The 17,794-nt window shown below is 39.3% G+C and overlaps 2 protein-coding genes across 4 annotated transcripts in view; one reads left to right on the top strand and one right to left on the bottom strand.

Annotated features, from left to right (window-relative positions):
- On the top strand, positions 1 to 3,410 carry tma16 (translation machinery associated 16 homolog). Its single transcript, XM_051384777.1, has 7 exons — positions 1 to 95; positions 286 to 389; positions 1,478 to 1,515; positions 1,622 to 1,706; positions 1,845 to 1,993; positions 2,133 to 2,175; positions 2,661 to 3,410. Exons 1-7 carry the CDS (start codon positions 93 to 95, stop codon positions 2,845 to 2,847), a joined length of 609 nt encoding a protein of 202 aa, XP_051240737.1. The 5' UTR covers positions 1 to 92; the 3' UTR covers positions 2,848 to 3,410.
- marchf1 (membrane-associated ring finger (C3HC4) 1) overlaps positions 3,027 to 17,794 on the bottom strand; it is a 23,193-nt gene continuing 8,425 nt past the window's right edge. For 2 of the 3 annotated variants that reach the window (XM_051384767.1, XM_051384768.1), the window contains exons 3-9: positions 10,597 to 10,647; positions 9,819 to 9,892; positions 7,203 to 8,015; positions 6,850 to 7,030; positions 6,576 to 6,720; positions 5,141 to 5,185; positions 3,027 to 5,015 (exon numbers count right to left, since the gene is read on the bottom strand). In XM_051384767.1, coding sequence (XP_051240727.1) covers positions 4,693 to 5,015; positions 5,141 to 5,185; positions 6,576 to 6,720; positions 6,850 to 7,030; positions 7,203 to 8,015; positions 9,819 to 9,892; positions 10,597 to 10,647 — 1,632 coding nt within the window. In that variant the 3' untranslated portion in view covers positions 3,027 to 4,692. The remainder of the gene's footprint in view (positions 5,016 to 5,140; positions 5,186 to 6,575; positions 6,721 to 6,849; positions 7,031 to 7,202; positions 8,016 to 9,818; positions 9,893 to 10,596; positions 10,648 to 17,794) is intronic. The other variant, XM_051384769.1, reaches the window with a different exon arrangement.

Raw genomic sequence — 17,794 nt, forward strand, 5'->3', positions numbered from 1 at the left:
CTCCGCATCCCATCCGGACAAAGTTTAGTGACGGACCGACCACTTCCGGTGTGGTTGTCAACAAGAGAGGACCACGCGCGTTTTCAGCTAAAATGGTAAAGTCTGTCAGATCAATAATACTGATCACAGTTGATTCAGTCACCTGTTCGGTTAATGTCACGTTGATCGGTCGATCGTTTTGTTGTTCTGTCGTTTTGTCGTTTTGTCGTTTTGTTGTTTTGTTGTTTTGTTGTTTTGTCGTTTTGTTGTTTTGTTGTTTATCTGATTCAATGTTTATTTTTCCAGCCGAAGGTTCAAAAAGGAAAAGCGACGGAGAAAGTTGTTCATCCGTTCAGCAGGAAAGCTGCTTATCTCGCCCGAGAGGAGATCAGACTGAAGAAGAAAGAGAGGTAATGAAAACTAAACCTAATGACCTTCTCCTGGTAAATCTGCTTATTCAACAACAACAACAACAACAACAACAACAACAACAAATCACTGCAGCACAGATTATTCATTTAATTATTATTATTATTATTACTTAACTACAGTGTGTGCTTGTTCCTTGTGTACTTATTGTTGTCTGTTGTCTGTCGATGAGTTCAAATACATTTAATTAAAATTATTGTCCTCGACATTTCTCAAAGATTAGAGAAAGAAAGAAAAATAAATAATCCACATTTCTATTGTAAAAGTGTGTTTACTCAGATTATCTTGTGACCCTTTGGAGGGGTCCGACCCTCAGGTTGACTACCACTGGATTCAACTACTCAACTGTATATAAAGTAGTTCAAACTAGTTCCACCTGTACCAGCTGATAATAATAATAATAATAATAATAATAATTATTATTATTATTATTATTATAACATATTCATTAACAAGAGTCAGCCTACACATTGTGATTTATTATATCAGTCATAAGTACTTTTACTTGTAATCACCAATTTCAAGTACATAATAACTAATAATAAATGTGTATTTTTATTTAAACTTTGATTATAAAGCAGGTATTTTTCTTTTAATGTAGTATTTTTACATTTTAGTACTTTTACTTGAGTAATGTTTATAGCACAATATATAAGATTATTGTTATTATTATTTTCCAAAGGCATCTTTTATTAACTGTTGTGACTTTGTTTATGTGACATTTGTTACAGATTGCCCCTTATAAAGAAAACAAAAGTATTAATGTATGAATATTAATGTTAATGCTTACATTTGAGCCTTATTGTGAAATCCTCTCATGTTTCCATCTACATCCTGTGAGACCCAAATAAAGACAAAATAACTTTTTTACTTTTCTGTGAGCAAGATTTCTGCCCTAACTCTGTGAGGTTTATTAGATCTGACCTGGGACAAATATCTTTAGATGAATGAATGAATGAATGAATGAATGAAAGAATGAACACCACTGACTGAGGCTGAAATATCAAACACTGATTAAGATTACAGTGTTTACTCTGATTACTTTAATTGTTTTCTCTCGACACTGCAGGCAGAAGAATGACAAAGCAACTCGTCTGAGCGGCATCGGTGAGTTCGTTTATCATTCGTATCGTATAAAACTCGCTGGCTGTGAGGATGAAATCCATTAAACGCCGTCTCCGTCTGTTTTATTTGTCTGCCTCTGGACTCGCAGGTGAGAAGCTGTTGTGGTTTCAGGAACAGTTGGATCCAGAAAAGACGGCTTACACCAGAAAAGATGCCTGTGACATTATTGAGAGGTTTGTTTTTGTCATTTTGAGTTCGAAATGCATCAAAAAATTATTATTATATAATATTATGTAGCATTTATTTTGTGACATCTTAATGTTTAATGTTCTCGTGTGTGTGTGTGTGTGTGTGTGTGTGTGTGTGTGCAGGTACCTCCAAAGGTTTGATTGTGAACTCGAGCAGATTGAGCTGATGAACGGGATCAAAGGTCGACAGGGTCGTCTCCATGGCGCCAGAGAGGCTGTCATCAAACAGACCATCGAGCGGGAGCGAGCGCAATATGAGGGCGGCGGATTCGGTGAGTCTTCGCCCGACAAAACCAGTCACACGTTTGCTACACACACACACACACACACACACACACACACACACACACACACGAGGACACAGTCGGGTTGGAGAATCCTCTGTGAGCTTTTGTTTTGTCCTCTTCACAGAGATCCCCGACATCATCAATGGAAAACATCTGAAAACATTCAAGTGAGTGGAAACGAACTACAGCCAATGTATGTCTTTGAGAAGTGGCTGTGATTATTATTGGCTGTAATTATTCAGCTTCATCATGCAAATTAAGATTTATCTTTTCCTCTGTGCTTTGAATTATTGTATTTTGGCCACATGAACAGTTTGGATAATATTTGAATTTTGAATAATATTTTATTTCTCTCAGCAATACTGTGGAATATATTTACATTAACTTTGTATATAGGCTCTTATTATGTAACTTTTTACTATATGTATATACCTTATACATTAATTTATATTCGCTCTATTGTGTTAGATATTGTATATAAGTACTATTATTTAACATTGTTAAAGTACTATGTAAGTACTATTATTTAACGGGATCAAGAAAGTATTTCTGATTCTGAATATTGTGATTCTAAGCGAAGGATTTGAGAAGATTCACAAACGTGCCTTTCTGATAATCCGATAATGACATTTATTGATCCTTATTTCGACAGAGAGTGGACCGGGGATCTGAAGAAACTTCCCAATATTAAACTGCGAAAGGTGTCTAACAAAGGTTTGGACACCAAGAATGAAGAAGAGGAGAAACACGACGCAGAGGATGATATTGAGGATGATGATGATGATGAAGATGACTTTAATGAGGAGCAGCTGGATGACACGGCGCTGATGTCAAACTGAGGCTCCGGTCGTCCATTCAGGACTGAAAAGACTTTTATAGAAAAAGTGTGTTTGTGTGTAAAAATGCTGCGTCTCCCTGTTTGTCCACATGATGGCGCCAAACTCTCAGAGATGGAAAACTAAAGATTTATCAGCCCTTATTTAAAGTCTTCTTGTTGCTCAGTAACATCACACAGACCTTTGAGGGATTCTACATTCATTGTTTATTGCACAAACAAACATCCATCGTGTAACCTGAATATTCAACTTTAACCAACCGGATAGGAAAGAAAAAAGGTTTCTGACATTGATGTTGGGTGTTCTCATGTTGTTGGTGGATATAAGACAGAGAAAATAAACTTTGCCTGTGATGTGACAGTGACGATGGTAAAAATTAAAACCTGTAGAAAAGTTGACAAGTGTAAACAACAGTCACCTTGTTGACTGGTCACTCGCACTGTGTGTAAAGTCTAACGGATGACGACCATGAAAGCTTTAGTTACATCAATGTATAAATACCGGGGACCTCGCGGAGCGGGACCACATAAAGCTGCAAACTGTCAATAAACAACTGGGATACTTGAGATTTACTTTTTTTTTTTAAAGAAATATTTATTTATAACTTTCCTATGATAGTAAATAAATTAATCTTTTTTTCAGACTGAGCTAAAGATATTGTTCAAATAATAATTTCTCTACTGATGATACCTGACTCTTTGGTGTCTGAAGACCTGATTGTCCAGAAGGAGAGTTAAGCCCTCGGTATGCTTCAAACAAAGTGCTTGTTGGATTGTCTAAACCCTGAAATTCCACCGGACGCGGCTTTATGCTGTCGCGTCTGTGACGTGGTTCGGGTCCGTGATCCACGCGCGTCAGAAGCAGAACGTCTCGTCTCTCCGCTGTTGTTGTATTTTGTCCTTTAAAAAAAGATACAAATCGGTGTGTTTTTCCACTTCCAGGATGAACTTCTCATCGTCAAATCTTCTCTGACTGATTGACTTCTGGTGCCACAATGTTGCTGTAGCTTGAAATTAAATCCACAGTCTGCACGGGGTATTTTATTTTGAAAACTTACCAGATTCTCTATGATGTTTCTGTGTCTGTGATCTGCTCGGTGCTGCTTGAGCTGTCAAAAACAGATCGACACTGTATTCTCTGCGGAGAGACGCTTCTGGTGGAATCACGAGGCTTGTCTCCAGCTCCAGCCGCCACGGCGCAGCTCGAACATGTCACACCCGTGCCCGGTGGAATTTGGTGGTAACAGCATCTGAAACCCACTTTCACATGTGCCTTTATCCACTTCAGGTAACTTCTTTCCTCAAGCTCTTCACATTACTACATCTTCATCTCGTCTTGTGTGTACAACTGAACGCCATAAACGTCTGTGAGGAGGGACTTTATCGTCTCTGAGACACCACATTTAAATCTATGAATGCTTTTGAACCTCGTCTGCGGGTCGTTTGAAGCATACTGAGACCTTTAATAGCATCCACAGGACTCGTGTCAGTGCAGTTTGAGAAAGTGCATACAGGAATAAAACTCAATGTATCACATAACTACAGTTTTTACAAACTTCTCCTGCTGATGGCTTTATTTTCCTGTCCCTTCACATCTTCTCACTTCCTCTTTTCTCCATTAGCACTTTCCTTCCTTCACACATTCACTTGCAGCCCTTCAGCCTTTCAGTTTTTCCTTGATCACTGAAGGACTTTAAAATCCATCCTTTGTGTGCGTCTCAAGATTCAGTAATCACAGGAGCTGAACACTACAACACTGTACGGCTCTAAATCACGCCGCTCTCACACCAACTCGTGTTGTCGGATGAGCCGGGTGTGAGTCAGGACTCTCGAGTGGGAGGAGAATCAGTCAGACGGGGTTTTGGGCCGGCGCCACTGCGTCCTCCACTGACATGTCTGAATCCATCTGTGGCTCTGGAGCCGCGACGGGGGCCGGACTGACTGGAACCTCCACAGTTTCGTGCGTGCCATTGGTCAGCGCGCTGGGCCGGGCCTGGCAGTTGTGCAGGCCTTTCTCGGGGCAGTTCTGCACGGTGATGATGCGGTTGAAGGCCTTGAGGCGGCGCCACAGCTGCAGGTAGACTTTACACTGGATGTACATGAAGATGAGGCCGCCTGTGAAGCCGATGGCCACCACAATCAGCTTGGTCCAGAAGGGCCACTCCAGCACACCTGTTGACACACACACACGCACACGCGCGCGCGCACACACACACACACACACACAAAGTGGCTGTAAGTCAACCTGCCAGATGTGTGACTGATCATCATGGCGGCGTGTGCAGAGCTGTGCTTACCCTGTGGCGAATAGTACTTCAGAAGAGAAACTCTCCATAAATTCTCTGCAATCAAGAGTGAGTGTAATTCCTCTTTATTTCTATGATCTCTGGTCTATGCTCTATTGTTTTATGATATACAATATAGATTTTTAACATACAGTGTCTATGTTTTCTGACTTTTAACCTGAGGTCCTACAGTGTGAGAATGATAACACAGATACACTGATCTGTATTATGATTATCAAAGATCACAGCACAACACACACCACACCATCAACGAGCACAGTGAACATACAGAAGCACTGAGGGAGTCTCTCTCACTCTCTTTGTCTTTTATCTTTCTGTTGATGTTGTTAGTAATACAGTCTGTATATGTTCCTTATTTTATTTACTTTATTCATTTTCCTTTAAAACCTACTGCACTTTACTGCCTGAACATCTTTTTGAGTTATAATTTGAAGTCTTTGTATGTATCAATTTGTTTAACTAGGTAAAATTTAATCTACCCCTTTATATACAATTAAAATAAAAACACAATTGTATTTACAATGTATTTAGTTTCAAAGGTACAAATGTGTTGTTGATAAGAAGAGAGCGGGTTTCAGGGCTTTATTTGTTGTTTGGCTGTGAGCAATAAAGATGATATAAAATGTATTAAAACATGATGTTATTAATGGAACTTGTGGCCGTCCTATGAGACGACAATACCAACATTTTATAATTTAAGTTTGAGACCCGTTCTAGAGCAAAACCACTAACGCAGAGAGACAACTGGGGATAAAACTCACAGAAAGTTTATAAGCCGGGAGATTGATTCTGTACAATACACACACACACATACTCTTCACTAGTTTAACTAGATTTAGTTAAACTAGTGACTACAAAGAAAATTTAAGTTCAAAATCACATCACCAGAGTAAATATAAGCGTTGAAAAGTTTGAAGGTACCCTGTGGAGTTTTTGACCACCAGGGGCGCTACAGTGCAACGTTTTAATGGTCCTGTAGTGTTTGCTCTATATGTGTGGACGGGATGTGATACAAATTACTTCAGATGGCAGTAACACATTATGAGAGTTAAGTTTAAGGATATAATGTGTCTTACAGCTGTGATGTGTACATTTTTCTAAGTTATAGTATTTTAATACTTACATAGATTTATATATAAAATACTCTTTTTTATTAGTATGACAACCTGCATGTCACTACACATTTTGTATGAGCATGTGACAAATAAAACCTTTTAATCTTTCATTTTCAAAACAATGTCAGGTTTTCAAATGTTTGTGAAATAAATGTGAATAAAACACTTATTAAAACACAATTTAGTGTTTAACAATTAAAACTCCCCAAGGTACCTTTAATTTGGATCATAACACTGTTTCATCAAAGCCAAAATGTTCATCTGCATGTCTCTGGTATGTGAGAGAGGGAGGCAGGAGGGAAAATACTGACCGTTCTTCCCAAGTCTGATCTCTTCAATGGTTCTCTTGACCAGAACGTAGACTGACCACAACATACACACTATTGCTATCAGGTGAAACAACACTGAACAGAAGATCTTCCTCCTCTCGTTCTTCGTCATCTGTAGCCTCTCCCACTGGACGACGGAGAGGGAGATGAGAGACATTGTTTGAAAGGGGGGAAAAAGGAGAAAAGGTGTTCATTATTACAGCCTGACTCTGCTGTCTGGAGCAGCAGATCCACAGATTTACGAGCGTGTGCCTACCATGCGTAAAGGTTTGAGCTTCGTCTCCATAACAAAGTCAAACTTGCAGAGTTCACAGCAGCGAGTGTCTGAAGATTTGATCCACTGGTTGAGACAGCCCTGGTGGACGAAACTCAGGCTCCCCGTGCAGCGACAAGGCATTATCAACGGGCACTCGTCATCCCCCTCACAGTGGCAGATTCTACACACACAGAAAATAAACACACACACACACACACACACACACACATCAGAACGAGTAATGTGTTTTAATTTCCCCTTTTTTTTTAAAGTGGAGTTAAAGTTGAACCTGATACTGACAAATGATTAGTGCACACAGCCACACTCATAAAGGCTCACAAACACACACTGACCTGCAGACCTCCAGCTCAGAGTCATCAGAGAAGGGCTGTGGCGCGCCTCCATTCATCCCGCAGTGTTTCTGTGGTGTGGGCACTGACATGTCCCCACCCCCCGACCCCCTTTCCTGGTATCTCTTAGTGATGAGCTCTTCGCCGTCCTCCGCCAATGAGGAGCTGCCTTCTGGGCTGCGTGACTTGTAGCTCTTCTCCTTGTCTCTGCTCTGCGATCCTTCCCTTGGTGAAACGTGGCCGTCTCTCTTCATCGAGGCCCTACTGCTGTGCCGCTTCTTAAGGCCTCCGCCCTCCTCCAACACAGTCTGGTTCTCCTTCCCTTCATCTGAGCCCAGCGACTGCAGCTCCATGATCTCCACTTTGTCTTTCCCTGTTTTACCCGCGTTTGGCCCGTCTCTCTCTCGGCTGCTTCCGCTGCGGCGGCGCACTCTTCGGGCTTTCTCTTTGCTCCAGCTGCGGGCTTCACGCCACGCTTCATCCTCAGAGGTGGTGTCTGACTGCGGCCCTGAGCAGCGGAGGCGAGGAGGGAGCTCCCTCCGGTTCTTTGAAGGCCGCTCCCTCTTCTCCCCGCGCTCGCTGCGGTCAGAGCTGAGGCTGCGGTCGGTCTGCTCCTGTTTGGCGTTGCTTTCCACGCAGTTGAGGGCGGTGCAGCTGCTCCTCTTGCGGCGGTGACGGCGCTTCACCTGCTTCTTCTGGGCCTGGGCGGACGAGCCCAGAGCTGTGCTGGTGACTGTCATCACAGAGGTGTGTGTGTGCTTGCTGTGTTTGTGAGATTCAGAAGCATCTTCTTCTAAACGGGGCAGCTGGCCAGAACTGAACTCACACACACACACACACACACACACACACACACACACACACACACACACACACACACACACACACACACACACACACACACACACACACACACACACACACACACACACACACACACACACACACACACACAAACAGAGATGGAAATGTGTAAAAATGAAGTAAAACAAGATGGAAAAAACATGAATGTGATGACATTAACTAAACAAATGAACTGAAATCTGATTGTAAACACTTAAAGGATCAGTTCACCCAATTGTCCTCTGCCCTGGATTCATCTTCGGTGCTCACAGTTTGTGAAAAATCTATTAAAAACCCAAACCCAGAACTTTATGGAGGGATTAAATATCTCATCTGGCCTCAGGAGCCACCAGGAGGAGCTGCAAGGCGTTGCTGGGGAGAGGGAAGTCTCCAGTGCCCTGCTTGACCTGCTGCCACAGCGAACAGACACCAGATAAGTGGATGATGATGGATGGATGGATATATTGAATAATGGATATACTGGGGCGCCTGGATAGCTCACACCCCGTGTACCATGGCTGAGTCCTTGCTGCAGTGGGCCAGTGTTCAAATCCAACCTGTGGCACTTTGCTGCGTGTCTTCCCTTCCTTCTCTCCCCCCTTTTCTGTCACTCTTCAACTGTCACTATGAATTAAAGCCAATAAACCCCCCCCAAAAAATAAAACAATGGATAAGTTAACAGGCAACAGCAACAGCTCTTTCCAGAATCTGTATCACTGTTACTCCACAGAGCTCACTGTTAACACATTTAACTTATTTATCCTCAGTAACATTGTTTATAGAAATATGTCGGTGTTTTGAACACCATGAACCAAATTTCATTCAGCTCCATTGTAATTAAATGAGTAAGAAATATCTCCAAACCTGGGCAAATAAAACTTATTCTGCATTGCTAGATACAACTTAAAGTGAGGAAATATATACTTTATGTAATTCTGGTGAATCAACTCTTTAAACGGTCCACTGTGCTTCCATCCTCGAGGGTTCAGGATAATATCAAGGTGGATTCCAGACTTGTGGATCACCGTTCACATCATTGTTTTCAGTGATTCAAACAGGTCTGTGTGACGTCTTTTTCCCCTTTTGAGCTTCGTAGGTAAGAATCTGTCAACTGTGGAAAGTCAATTTACAGGAACAACAAGACTGAAATGAGCATATTTTTCCAATCAATGTGAAACACTCATTAAGTTAACTGTTTCTAGAAACTCCCACCAGCTTCTGTACTGAGTTGTTAGGGAAAAACTCCTCAGACACAGAATGGAGAATAATGTAAAACTCAATAATGAAGTGAAATCAAAATGGCAATTTATTTTGATTATCAAGCTTGGTAATCAGAATAGGAGATGGTAAATGATTTGCTATGTGACAAATAGAGGTCCAAGCTCTCTCCGTACATCACACGTGTCCATATTGTTGTCAAACAGTGTTCTTTCAGCCTCGACTGAGCCAGTGTGACGACCACGCCACCGGTGGATGTATTGAGCTGAAGGATCCCATTTCTGCAATCAGAAATCTTCCTCTCATTGATTGCGCTATGGGAGCACCATTGGATTTTAATTTTGTTAATGTCCTCGGGCGCGGCAGACCATACTAATCGAGTCTCCCACTCAGTGGAGAAGAAGCTTTAAACTGTGAATGTCAATATCACAGAGAGAACTGTGGCTGCTCTGAAAGCCTGAAGGCTTTAACAGAGATGTTTGCAGATATTCAAGGAATATCTCGCCTTGTCTTCTGTCATCTGTAACTCTGTGATACTTAAAGAGACGGCTGTCTTACCTGCATATGTCCTGAGAAGACGGGGTGATTGATGTTCTTGAAGCTGTAGTTAGTCCTGCTGTTGAGTTGCTGGCCTGAAACAACAAACAGACTCAAATTAGCGTCCATGTTTCTGTGCAAGTACACTCTGGTTAATGGGGATGCACCATAATTATGGGCCGATAACGGGAAATGTACATTACTATAAATTATCGGTATAATTACATTACAGCCAATGAATGATCGGTTGATAAACATTGCTACACAGTTTCTAATGACCACATAATCAAAATAAAGATTAATATTATTGATACAGTTATTTTAAAGCTGCATTAATTCATTTATTACGGCCTTGTTATTGTTACCATGTTGGCAAAAAGTTGCTAGATGTTTCGCTCTTTACATTTACCTAGTTGTTAATTTAGTCTCTGTACTGCTGTTAAAAATAAATGGGGCTGAGACTGGTGAGACTGACAGTTAAAGGTAAAGACAGACAGGTAAAAGATGCTAAAGGGCGACCTGTCAAGCGATGATCAACTGTGGGTTTATCATTACGAGCAACCCTTCCACCATTATTCATACTCATTTGAAATTATAATTAATCATGAATCAATACAGAAACTAAAATCCTTTTGTGTCTCATGAGTCATACAACAGTGTGTACTTGAAGCACCTTTGTCTTAATTTGTTAGTAACACGCTAGCATTAGCACATTCTGCTTAGATAAAGGATGCTACCATACAGTCTGAAGTGTGACCTTGATATTGGCCCTTTAAGCTCTCTGATAGTCAGTGGTTACCTTGGAGATGTTGCTGGATCGACTCCCCGAGCGCCCAGGGGCCTTCCTCCCCTGCAGGGAGAAAGAGAGACAGAAAATCATTAGAGAACACAGTGAAGTTTATGCGATACTTTAATGGCACCTGAGTAGCCGGAGGTGTTGAAACGGACCATTTCTTTGGCACATGGGGAGTCCAAACTGATGTCTTTCAATGTTCATTGTTTAGATTATTATAAACAAACATATAAAGCAGCAATTCTTCACTTTCGAGAAGCTGAAGCAAGAGAATATTTCTCATTTTGCTTATTTTAAAAATAGATTATCAACATGATTGGATATTATTTTTCTGTCAATCAGTTAATCGACTGATTTTTCAGCTCTAATCTGCTGTCAGTTTCATTTCGTCCAAACATTTCCACATCAGAAACTGTATGAAGGCACCATTAACTTTTCTAACTAGATTTTCAGTTGTAAGTTCTCCTACAAAGGAACTGCAAAATAAGTGAAATGTGGTTACATTTCACAAGTTTTGTTGTTAAAGTAGCTCAAGATAAACAGATTGAATAAGCTAAATGCTTTAACTCACAAATGTTAACTAAGAAACAACAAATATATGAAGATCTTATAGAATATGATGCATTGTTCTGGCTTAAACTACCAAACAGTATATAAAGTAGTTAATATGAGCTCAACCTTAAACATCTTCAGCAGTACAATGTAACATACACATTAATGTAACACTAATATTAATCCAGAAACATCACAAGTACAAAAATGGACTTTTACTATTAACTTCATTTTGATAACATGTTATCCTGTTCCTGTGCCTAATGTTTGAAATTATTCATAATCTTGCACCCCCTCCTCTTAGAGTTGCCGGTGGGACTTGAGCATTTGCTCGGGGTGAGTGAGGAAGTGTAATTCCATACCCACAAACATCAGAAACACAGGAAGCTTTTTAGTGTGTAAAACCAGCCTCAAGTCAGGCTGAAGTCAGCATAAAAATGTCACCACTAATGACTGCAACAAGTATAATAAAATAAAGACATAATAGGGACAGACAGGGACATTTTACTGCACTATGACGCCTTTAAATACATATTGTTATAATACTTACATACTTCTACCTTAATAAAGTTTAGCCTGCAGAACTTACAGTCGAACAGCTAGTGAAGTATTAGGAGGTCTTAAAGGTCCAGTGTGTAGAATTTACTAGCATCCAGTGGTGAAGCTGCAGATTGCAATCAACTGAATACCCCTCACGACACCCCACCTTTTGCATAGGAGAACCTACAGTGTCAAATCTGCAGCCAGTGTTTGGTTTGTCTGTTCTGGGCTACTGTAGGAACACAGTGTTTAAACATGGTGGACAGCGTAGAAGAGTCTCTGTTCCCTCTGTTGATAAAAAAAACGGCTCATATCAACACTACTGACGTTCCAATATATGAATATATTTGATATATATCTACTTTAAATGCTAAACTTCAGTCGGCACATGTAAAGGCATGTGAGGCCAGCACAATGTGTGACCGATCAAGGATCAGGATTCAAAGTTCTCGCAATCTTTGCTGCATTTGATGAGCTTGTGAGTTCAGCTGTTGCCCTCTAAGGCTTCGGTCCTCGAGTAAAACAAATTGATGAGGTGAGAGAGATTAAGGGCAAGAAGATTTGCGTCTCGATGCCTCAAGCTTCGACCAGGTCTCTCTATTGATCTTTCAACCTCAAGAGAGTCAACTTCAAAGTATGCATCTGAAAAAGAGCTCAAGAACACATCCTCTCTTGACCACGGGTTTCATGTCCGCTCTGAAAAATCGAAGTGCCAACGACCACCTCATCGATGTCTTAGCTGAAGGGGAGACAGACGAGAATGATCTAGTTCACAGCAGGAACGTTTGAAGTCAGTCTATTTAATAATGCCATGAATATTGCATCAGGGATGAGTTTTATTGATATTTTTAAGAACTTTTATCGAATTCTTTGTCTGTATTCTTTTCTTAATAATGTATTTGACAAATTAAGTGTTATCTTCTCATTGTTCTATTAGTTCTTTGGTTGTTTTAACTGCGTACTTTTCTAAAGCAAGACGAGGCTGTTGAAGGCTCTGTGAGTATAGCTTGTGTTCATTTCTTCAGACTTTATATCTTTAATAATAATCCAAGTTTTAAAAATAACAATTTCATTTTAGTTTTCTTCACAGAAATGAAAAAAAAAATATATGCCTACTGAGTATATTTTTAAATTTTTCTTACACCCCTGAAAATCAAGAAGGCCTTGTTTGATTAGAAATAATATTTATGATAATAATATAATGTTTGGGCTATGCTGCGATATACATTATATATCTAGATACACACATTCTCTCTAAAATAACATAAGATAACGACAGAGTGGACCAGGCCTTTATTTTGAAGCAGGCTCATATAAGAGACAGGTCTTTATTTCCCACTGTTTCATAAGTAAATGCAATTATGTTTTAGTATGAAGCCTCGTTCTTTTCTGATCTGAAAATCCAGTTCAGCAGTGTAGACAGACACCCTGTAGCCTCAATAATAATCATAGAAATGTCCTGACTTCTAGGCTGAAGTAGGCCAACAGACCAATAAGCCAATAGGTTATGTTGAAGCTGACATAGTGTGGGTTGTGTTTTGGCACCATACTAAATGAGCATATTTTTACACACTAGAGCATGCTGCCTCTCAAATGAGTCATCATACATGCATTCTGGTTACAGTTATGCTGTTAAAAACTTATTTGGGTATGTCAATAATGGAAAAGATTGTTAATTTTAAAAGGTGTTAAAATGTCATGCTCCCTGTTTTTGGCTTTTTCTTTTGCTGTTTATCCCGTTTATTGTAGTGTTTATCTAAATCCCTTATTCAATAATAAGTACTTAAGTGCACATTTATTTTCAATATGCATAACTATTAACACTTGATAATATGATAGTCATGGTAATCTGTATTGTACTGTAACTTGAGTGTATCGGTTTGGACATTACATGAACATATTGTTAGATGTAAGAAATATGCTTACCCCCATTTGGAAGGCTAGTGTGTGGAAATACTATTTTCTCTGACTTGAGGTATAGTGAATGAGTTTGGCCACAGCAAGATTCATTTTCAAGATAGAAAGTTAATCTAGAAGCTTATGACTGTGGGAAGTTTTCTATATGAAAGTGAGGTGGTGATATTCACCATAAAGTTTTAGAAAATAATCATTTCTGATGAGAACTTCTTTTCTTTCTCTTTCAGGGTACTGCCTGCCAATTTTCATACTTGTATAACTGTTAATGCAATTGTACTTTTATTATTTGCATTTAGATCATTTCGCCAGAAAAAGTGCCCGAGTTGGGGGTTCTCATTATCAACCACGTATAGGTGAAATAATATTGAAAGAAAGGTAACAGGAAACATCCTGTGGGCTAGACCTGCCTCCTGGCCTATCAGGAGTCATCCATGGACACGTGTCCTTGTTATTTCATTGTGACCAGAGCTAAAGCCAGACAATCCAATTACCTGATCGTCCAGCTAAGTGTACAAGATGCTCCTCTGCAATGTGTCTCTATTTAAAGCAAACTAATAGCACTTTTTCTAGAACTTCCTAGAGCACTGGTTGTCTGAACTCAAACGGTTAAACCTTGAACTCAACCCACAGACATCTGTGGTCTCATTCACTGCCTGCAGCAGCATCTTAGACAGGTTTCAGTAACCAGTAGTCGGTGCTGCGTAGGAGTTCAGGTATTAACACTGGTAAAACACCAACAAAGAATATCTTGTCTGGTATTTAAATTAAAGTATTTTCCAGACACCAACACACTCTCAGACCAGGTCAGCCTACAGTGGGCGATATATTAAATTTTAGATTTACAATATCCATTTAATGGATTAATAGATTTAATAACCCAATATAAATGTATGTTGGTTAATTCAGCAGAGTAAATACCATCAAAGAGGTTCATCAAATTGATGCAAAACCATATAAAAATCCCAATTTGCTATAAAACAGTCATTATTTATATCTAACATTGGCCACAATGGCCTCATCCACCTAAATATCTTAAAGGGATTATATACATATATCATCATATCGCCTTAAAACACCTCCTAGTTCACTTAATTACTTCTTGTTTTAGAATAAATGGATGCAGGCTGAGTAAAAGCACTTCTACTCCGTTTTTTTGGCCCTAAAATATCTGAAACTCTTGGCAGGCGTCGAAACAGAGAATGCTGACTTCACACTTACTTTGTTGTGGGTGGGGAGAGCTTTAGTTAGAAACTACCAGATTTATTAAGCCAACAAACAGCCTTTCTGGAGAAACTGCAACAAGAAATCTTCGACAAAACACTCGGACAGGACAGCTGGCTTTAATCCTCAGCCACACACACACACACACACACACACACACACACACACACACACACACACACACACACACACATTGATCATGGCATGTGGACAAGCAAGATAACCTGCCAATTGTCTGGTGTTGGAGAGCGTGGTAAGAAAAGAGACACGATATATACTCAATAAAATGAAGGCAACAGATTAAAAGCAATATTATTAATTAAATATAACTATGTTTGGTATTGAGGAAATAAAAATTAAATCCGACACTTTGTAGTTACCTATTTAATTTAAGAGAAAACAAAAAAAGAATTAATTAAAACGTAAACAAAACTATCCTCTATATTAATAGTACTAATAAAACTAATTACATTTGACGTATCCATGATGTATAATTGAGTATAATCACCTACATTATAAATTAATTATTTTGAATTTATTCACTGCAGTTAATTAAATCTAAATATTCTTTTTTCTTAGGAATAACAAACACATGTGCAGTGAGTGGGCAGTGGAAGTATACTCCACTGACTAAAAGGTTGTTTTTGTCTTTATTTCCAATAAATATCATGAGAAGACCAAAAATGCAATTATTTGTCTCTTCCTGACTTCCCTCCCTCCCTGTGGCCAAGGAGATCTTTAAAAACAGCTCACAAATCTATCTCAGACCGATCCAACACTCCTCATTGTGTGTTCAAACAATTACTGTGCGTCGGAGGCTGCACCATTATACTGACACCTCCCCTGCCTGAACTGAATGAATGCTGTCCTCGTTCTTTATAGGTGTGTGTGTGTGTGTGTGTGTGTGTGTGTTTGTGTGTGGGTGCTATTCTGGTTCTATAAAGAGTCTCTTATTTTGTATGAACAACCATTATCACTACAAAGAATCTACAGATGTACTTGCCTGTGAATGTCCTGTATATTTTAATTTACTGTCAAGTGCACGACAAGCGACTTCTTTATTATTATTAATATTAATATTATTATTATTTGTCTCTTTTTTGTTACTTGTATGTTCATTTTAAAAGAAAAAGAGAGAACCACCAATCCAAATGTAAGGTGTAAAATGCGTAAATTTTGACAATAAATAAAAGAATTGTCAAAAATATTTGTATTTTTCTTAAAAAGCCAAGTAACATTTAGACATTGTAGTTTTCAGTTCCAATAAGGACAGGGGCTATTTTCAGCCCTGAATTAATACATGTATTTACGGCAGCAGGACAGGGTTTGTGGGATTGACTCAAAATAAAGTGCTCATGTTCATCGTAGTGAGGGAACGTGACACCCTGAGCAACGGTGTGACTCTCTTTGGACGCAATGCAGGTCAGAGAGGAATAAGACTCATTATACAGATAATAATTGTAGGATTATTGTTTGGATCTATTAACTACAAGAATATTTATTAAACTACTCCACAGCTTGGCCTCCACAAAGGCTTTTGGAAAGAAGACTAAAGAAGACTAAAATCTCTATATCTAAATCTAGTATTTGAGAGTTACAAGCTTTATGTATCTTACCTAATATTTAGTTCAAAGTTTATGTTTGTAAAGTCTCATGTGTGGTCCCCCCGGAAGACAATTTTGAATATTCAGTATTTTAAAGCCTCAATCTGATAAAATCTGGTTTCAAAACGGCGAGGTGAGTGATTTTCATGTATGATAAAAAAAGGCAAACCAGAGCTTGAGCGTACCAGCCCACACACACAGAGGAAGCTGTGGTATACAAATGACAGAAATAAATAAGAGAGACACTGACAAGTAGAAGAAGACTGCATCATCTAAGCTGATCAAGGGATTTGCTGATAGCCGTGTTTAAATCAGTAGTCGTGTGTAGAGTCAAAGCAAACTCTGCGACTGCCTCTGGGTTTTAGAGGAGATGGACACATGTACTGGGCCTGGGGAACATGTGGTTTGGTAGTTGAATAGGACAGAGATCAGTTATTCATTACGAGTCATGAAACACAAACCCCCTCTACAAACTTCCATAATGTGGCTAAAAAAAGGTTGAATTAATTATGAGGCTGTGGCATTTGTGTGCTTTTCAGGTGATTTTTCATTAGTCTGAGAAGTTGCAGATTTCTGTGCCACTTCAACGTTTTAATACTCTCAGTCATGTGGTGCATTCGCTGTCAAGAACCCATTCACTGCCAAACCGTCAGAAAATATCACTTGAAAAACAAACAGTAAACATACATTGGCCTGATTCTGAGAATAATGAAAATTTGGCAGCTTATTTCATTAAAATAAACAATGTTTAGCCCCCCTCTATATTAAAGGTGGGGAGAGCACATGAACACAACACAACCAGTGGCCTGCGGGGAGTTTTTAAAGCAGAATGCAAAGTTGTAATTTTATATCAGCTATATGGTTAAGTGTTGTTAGACATTAAAAGAATATTTCACAATTTTTAGAAATATGGTTTTACTGAGCTAGATCAGAAGATTGAGATCAATTTCCTCTTCGTGTTCAGTACAGAGATTGGTCCAACAGGTGTTTAAAGAGCTAGTCTTGTTAGGTTGTAAGCTAGAATCACCTGGATTTTTGTTCAGATTTAGGAAAATATGAAACATGTTAAAATGACAATATTTAACTTGTCTTTTAAAGGCACCTTTGACAGAAACAGGCCTCCGCAGCCAATTGGTTACAGCGCCGCAGCCGGTTGGAATACAGCCTTTATTGTATGTCATACCACTCTCTAATTCTGCTATTAGCTGGCAGTTTATGTTGCGATATGTATGCATATAAATATTGTACATATTGGTTAATGTTGGTATTAGTAACCTGTAGCAAATAAATGAAATCACAAATCAGTGGATGCAGTCCTGTAAGAAAGTCATATAAAAGAACCTATTTTGCACATTGTGTGAAAGTGTAAA

Source organism: Dicentrarchus labrax, unplaced genomic scaffold (genome assembly GCF_905237075.1).
Source record: "Dicentrarchus labrax unplaced genomic scaffold, dlabrax2021, whole genome shotgun sequence".
Lineage (NCBI taxonomy): Eukaryota > Metazoa > Chordata > Actinopteri > Moronidae > Dicentrarchus > Dicentrarchus labrax.

Excerpts from the sequence above, each read along its gene's own strand:
- tma16 (XM_051384777.1), top strand. Across the intron at positions 390-1,477 it reads AGACTGAAGAAGAAAGAGAG|GCAGAAGAATGACAAAGCAA; the intron begins GTAATGAAAACT and ends TCGACACTGCAG. Across the intron at positions 1,516-1,621 it reads AACTCGTCTGAGCGGCATCG|GTGAGAAGCTGTTGTGGTTT; the intron begins GTGAGTTCGTTT and ends CTGGACTCGCAG.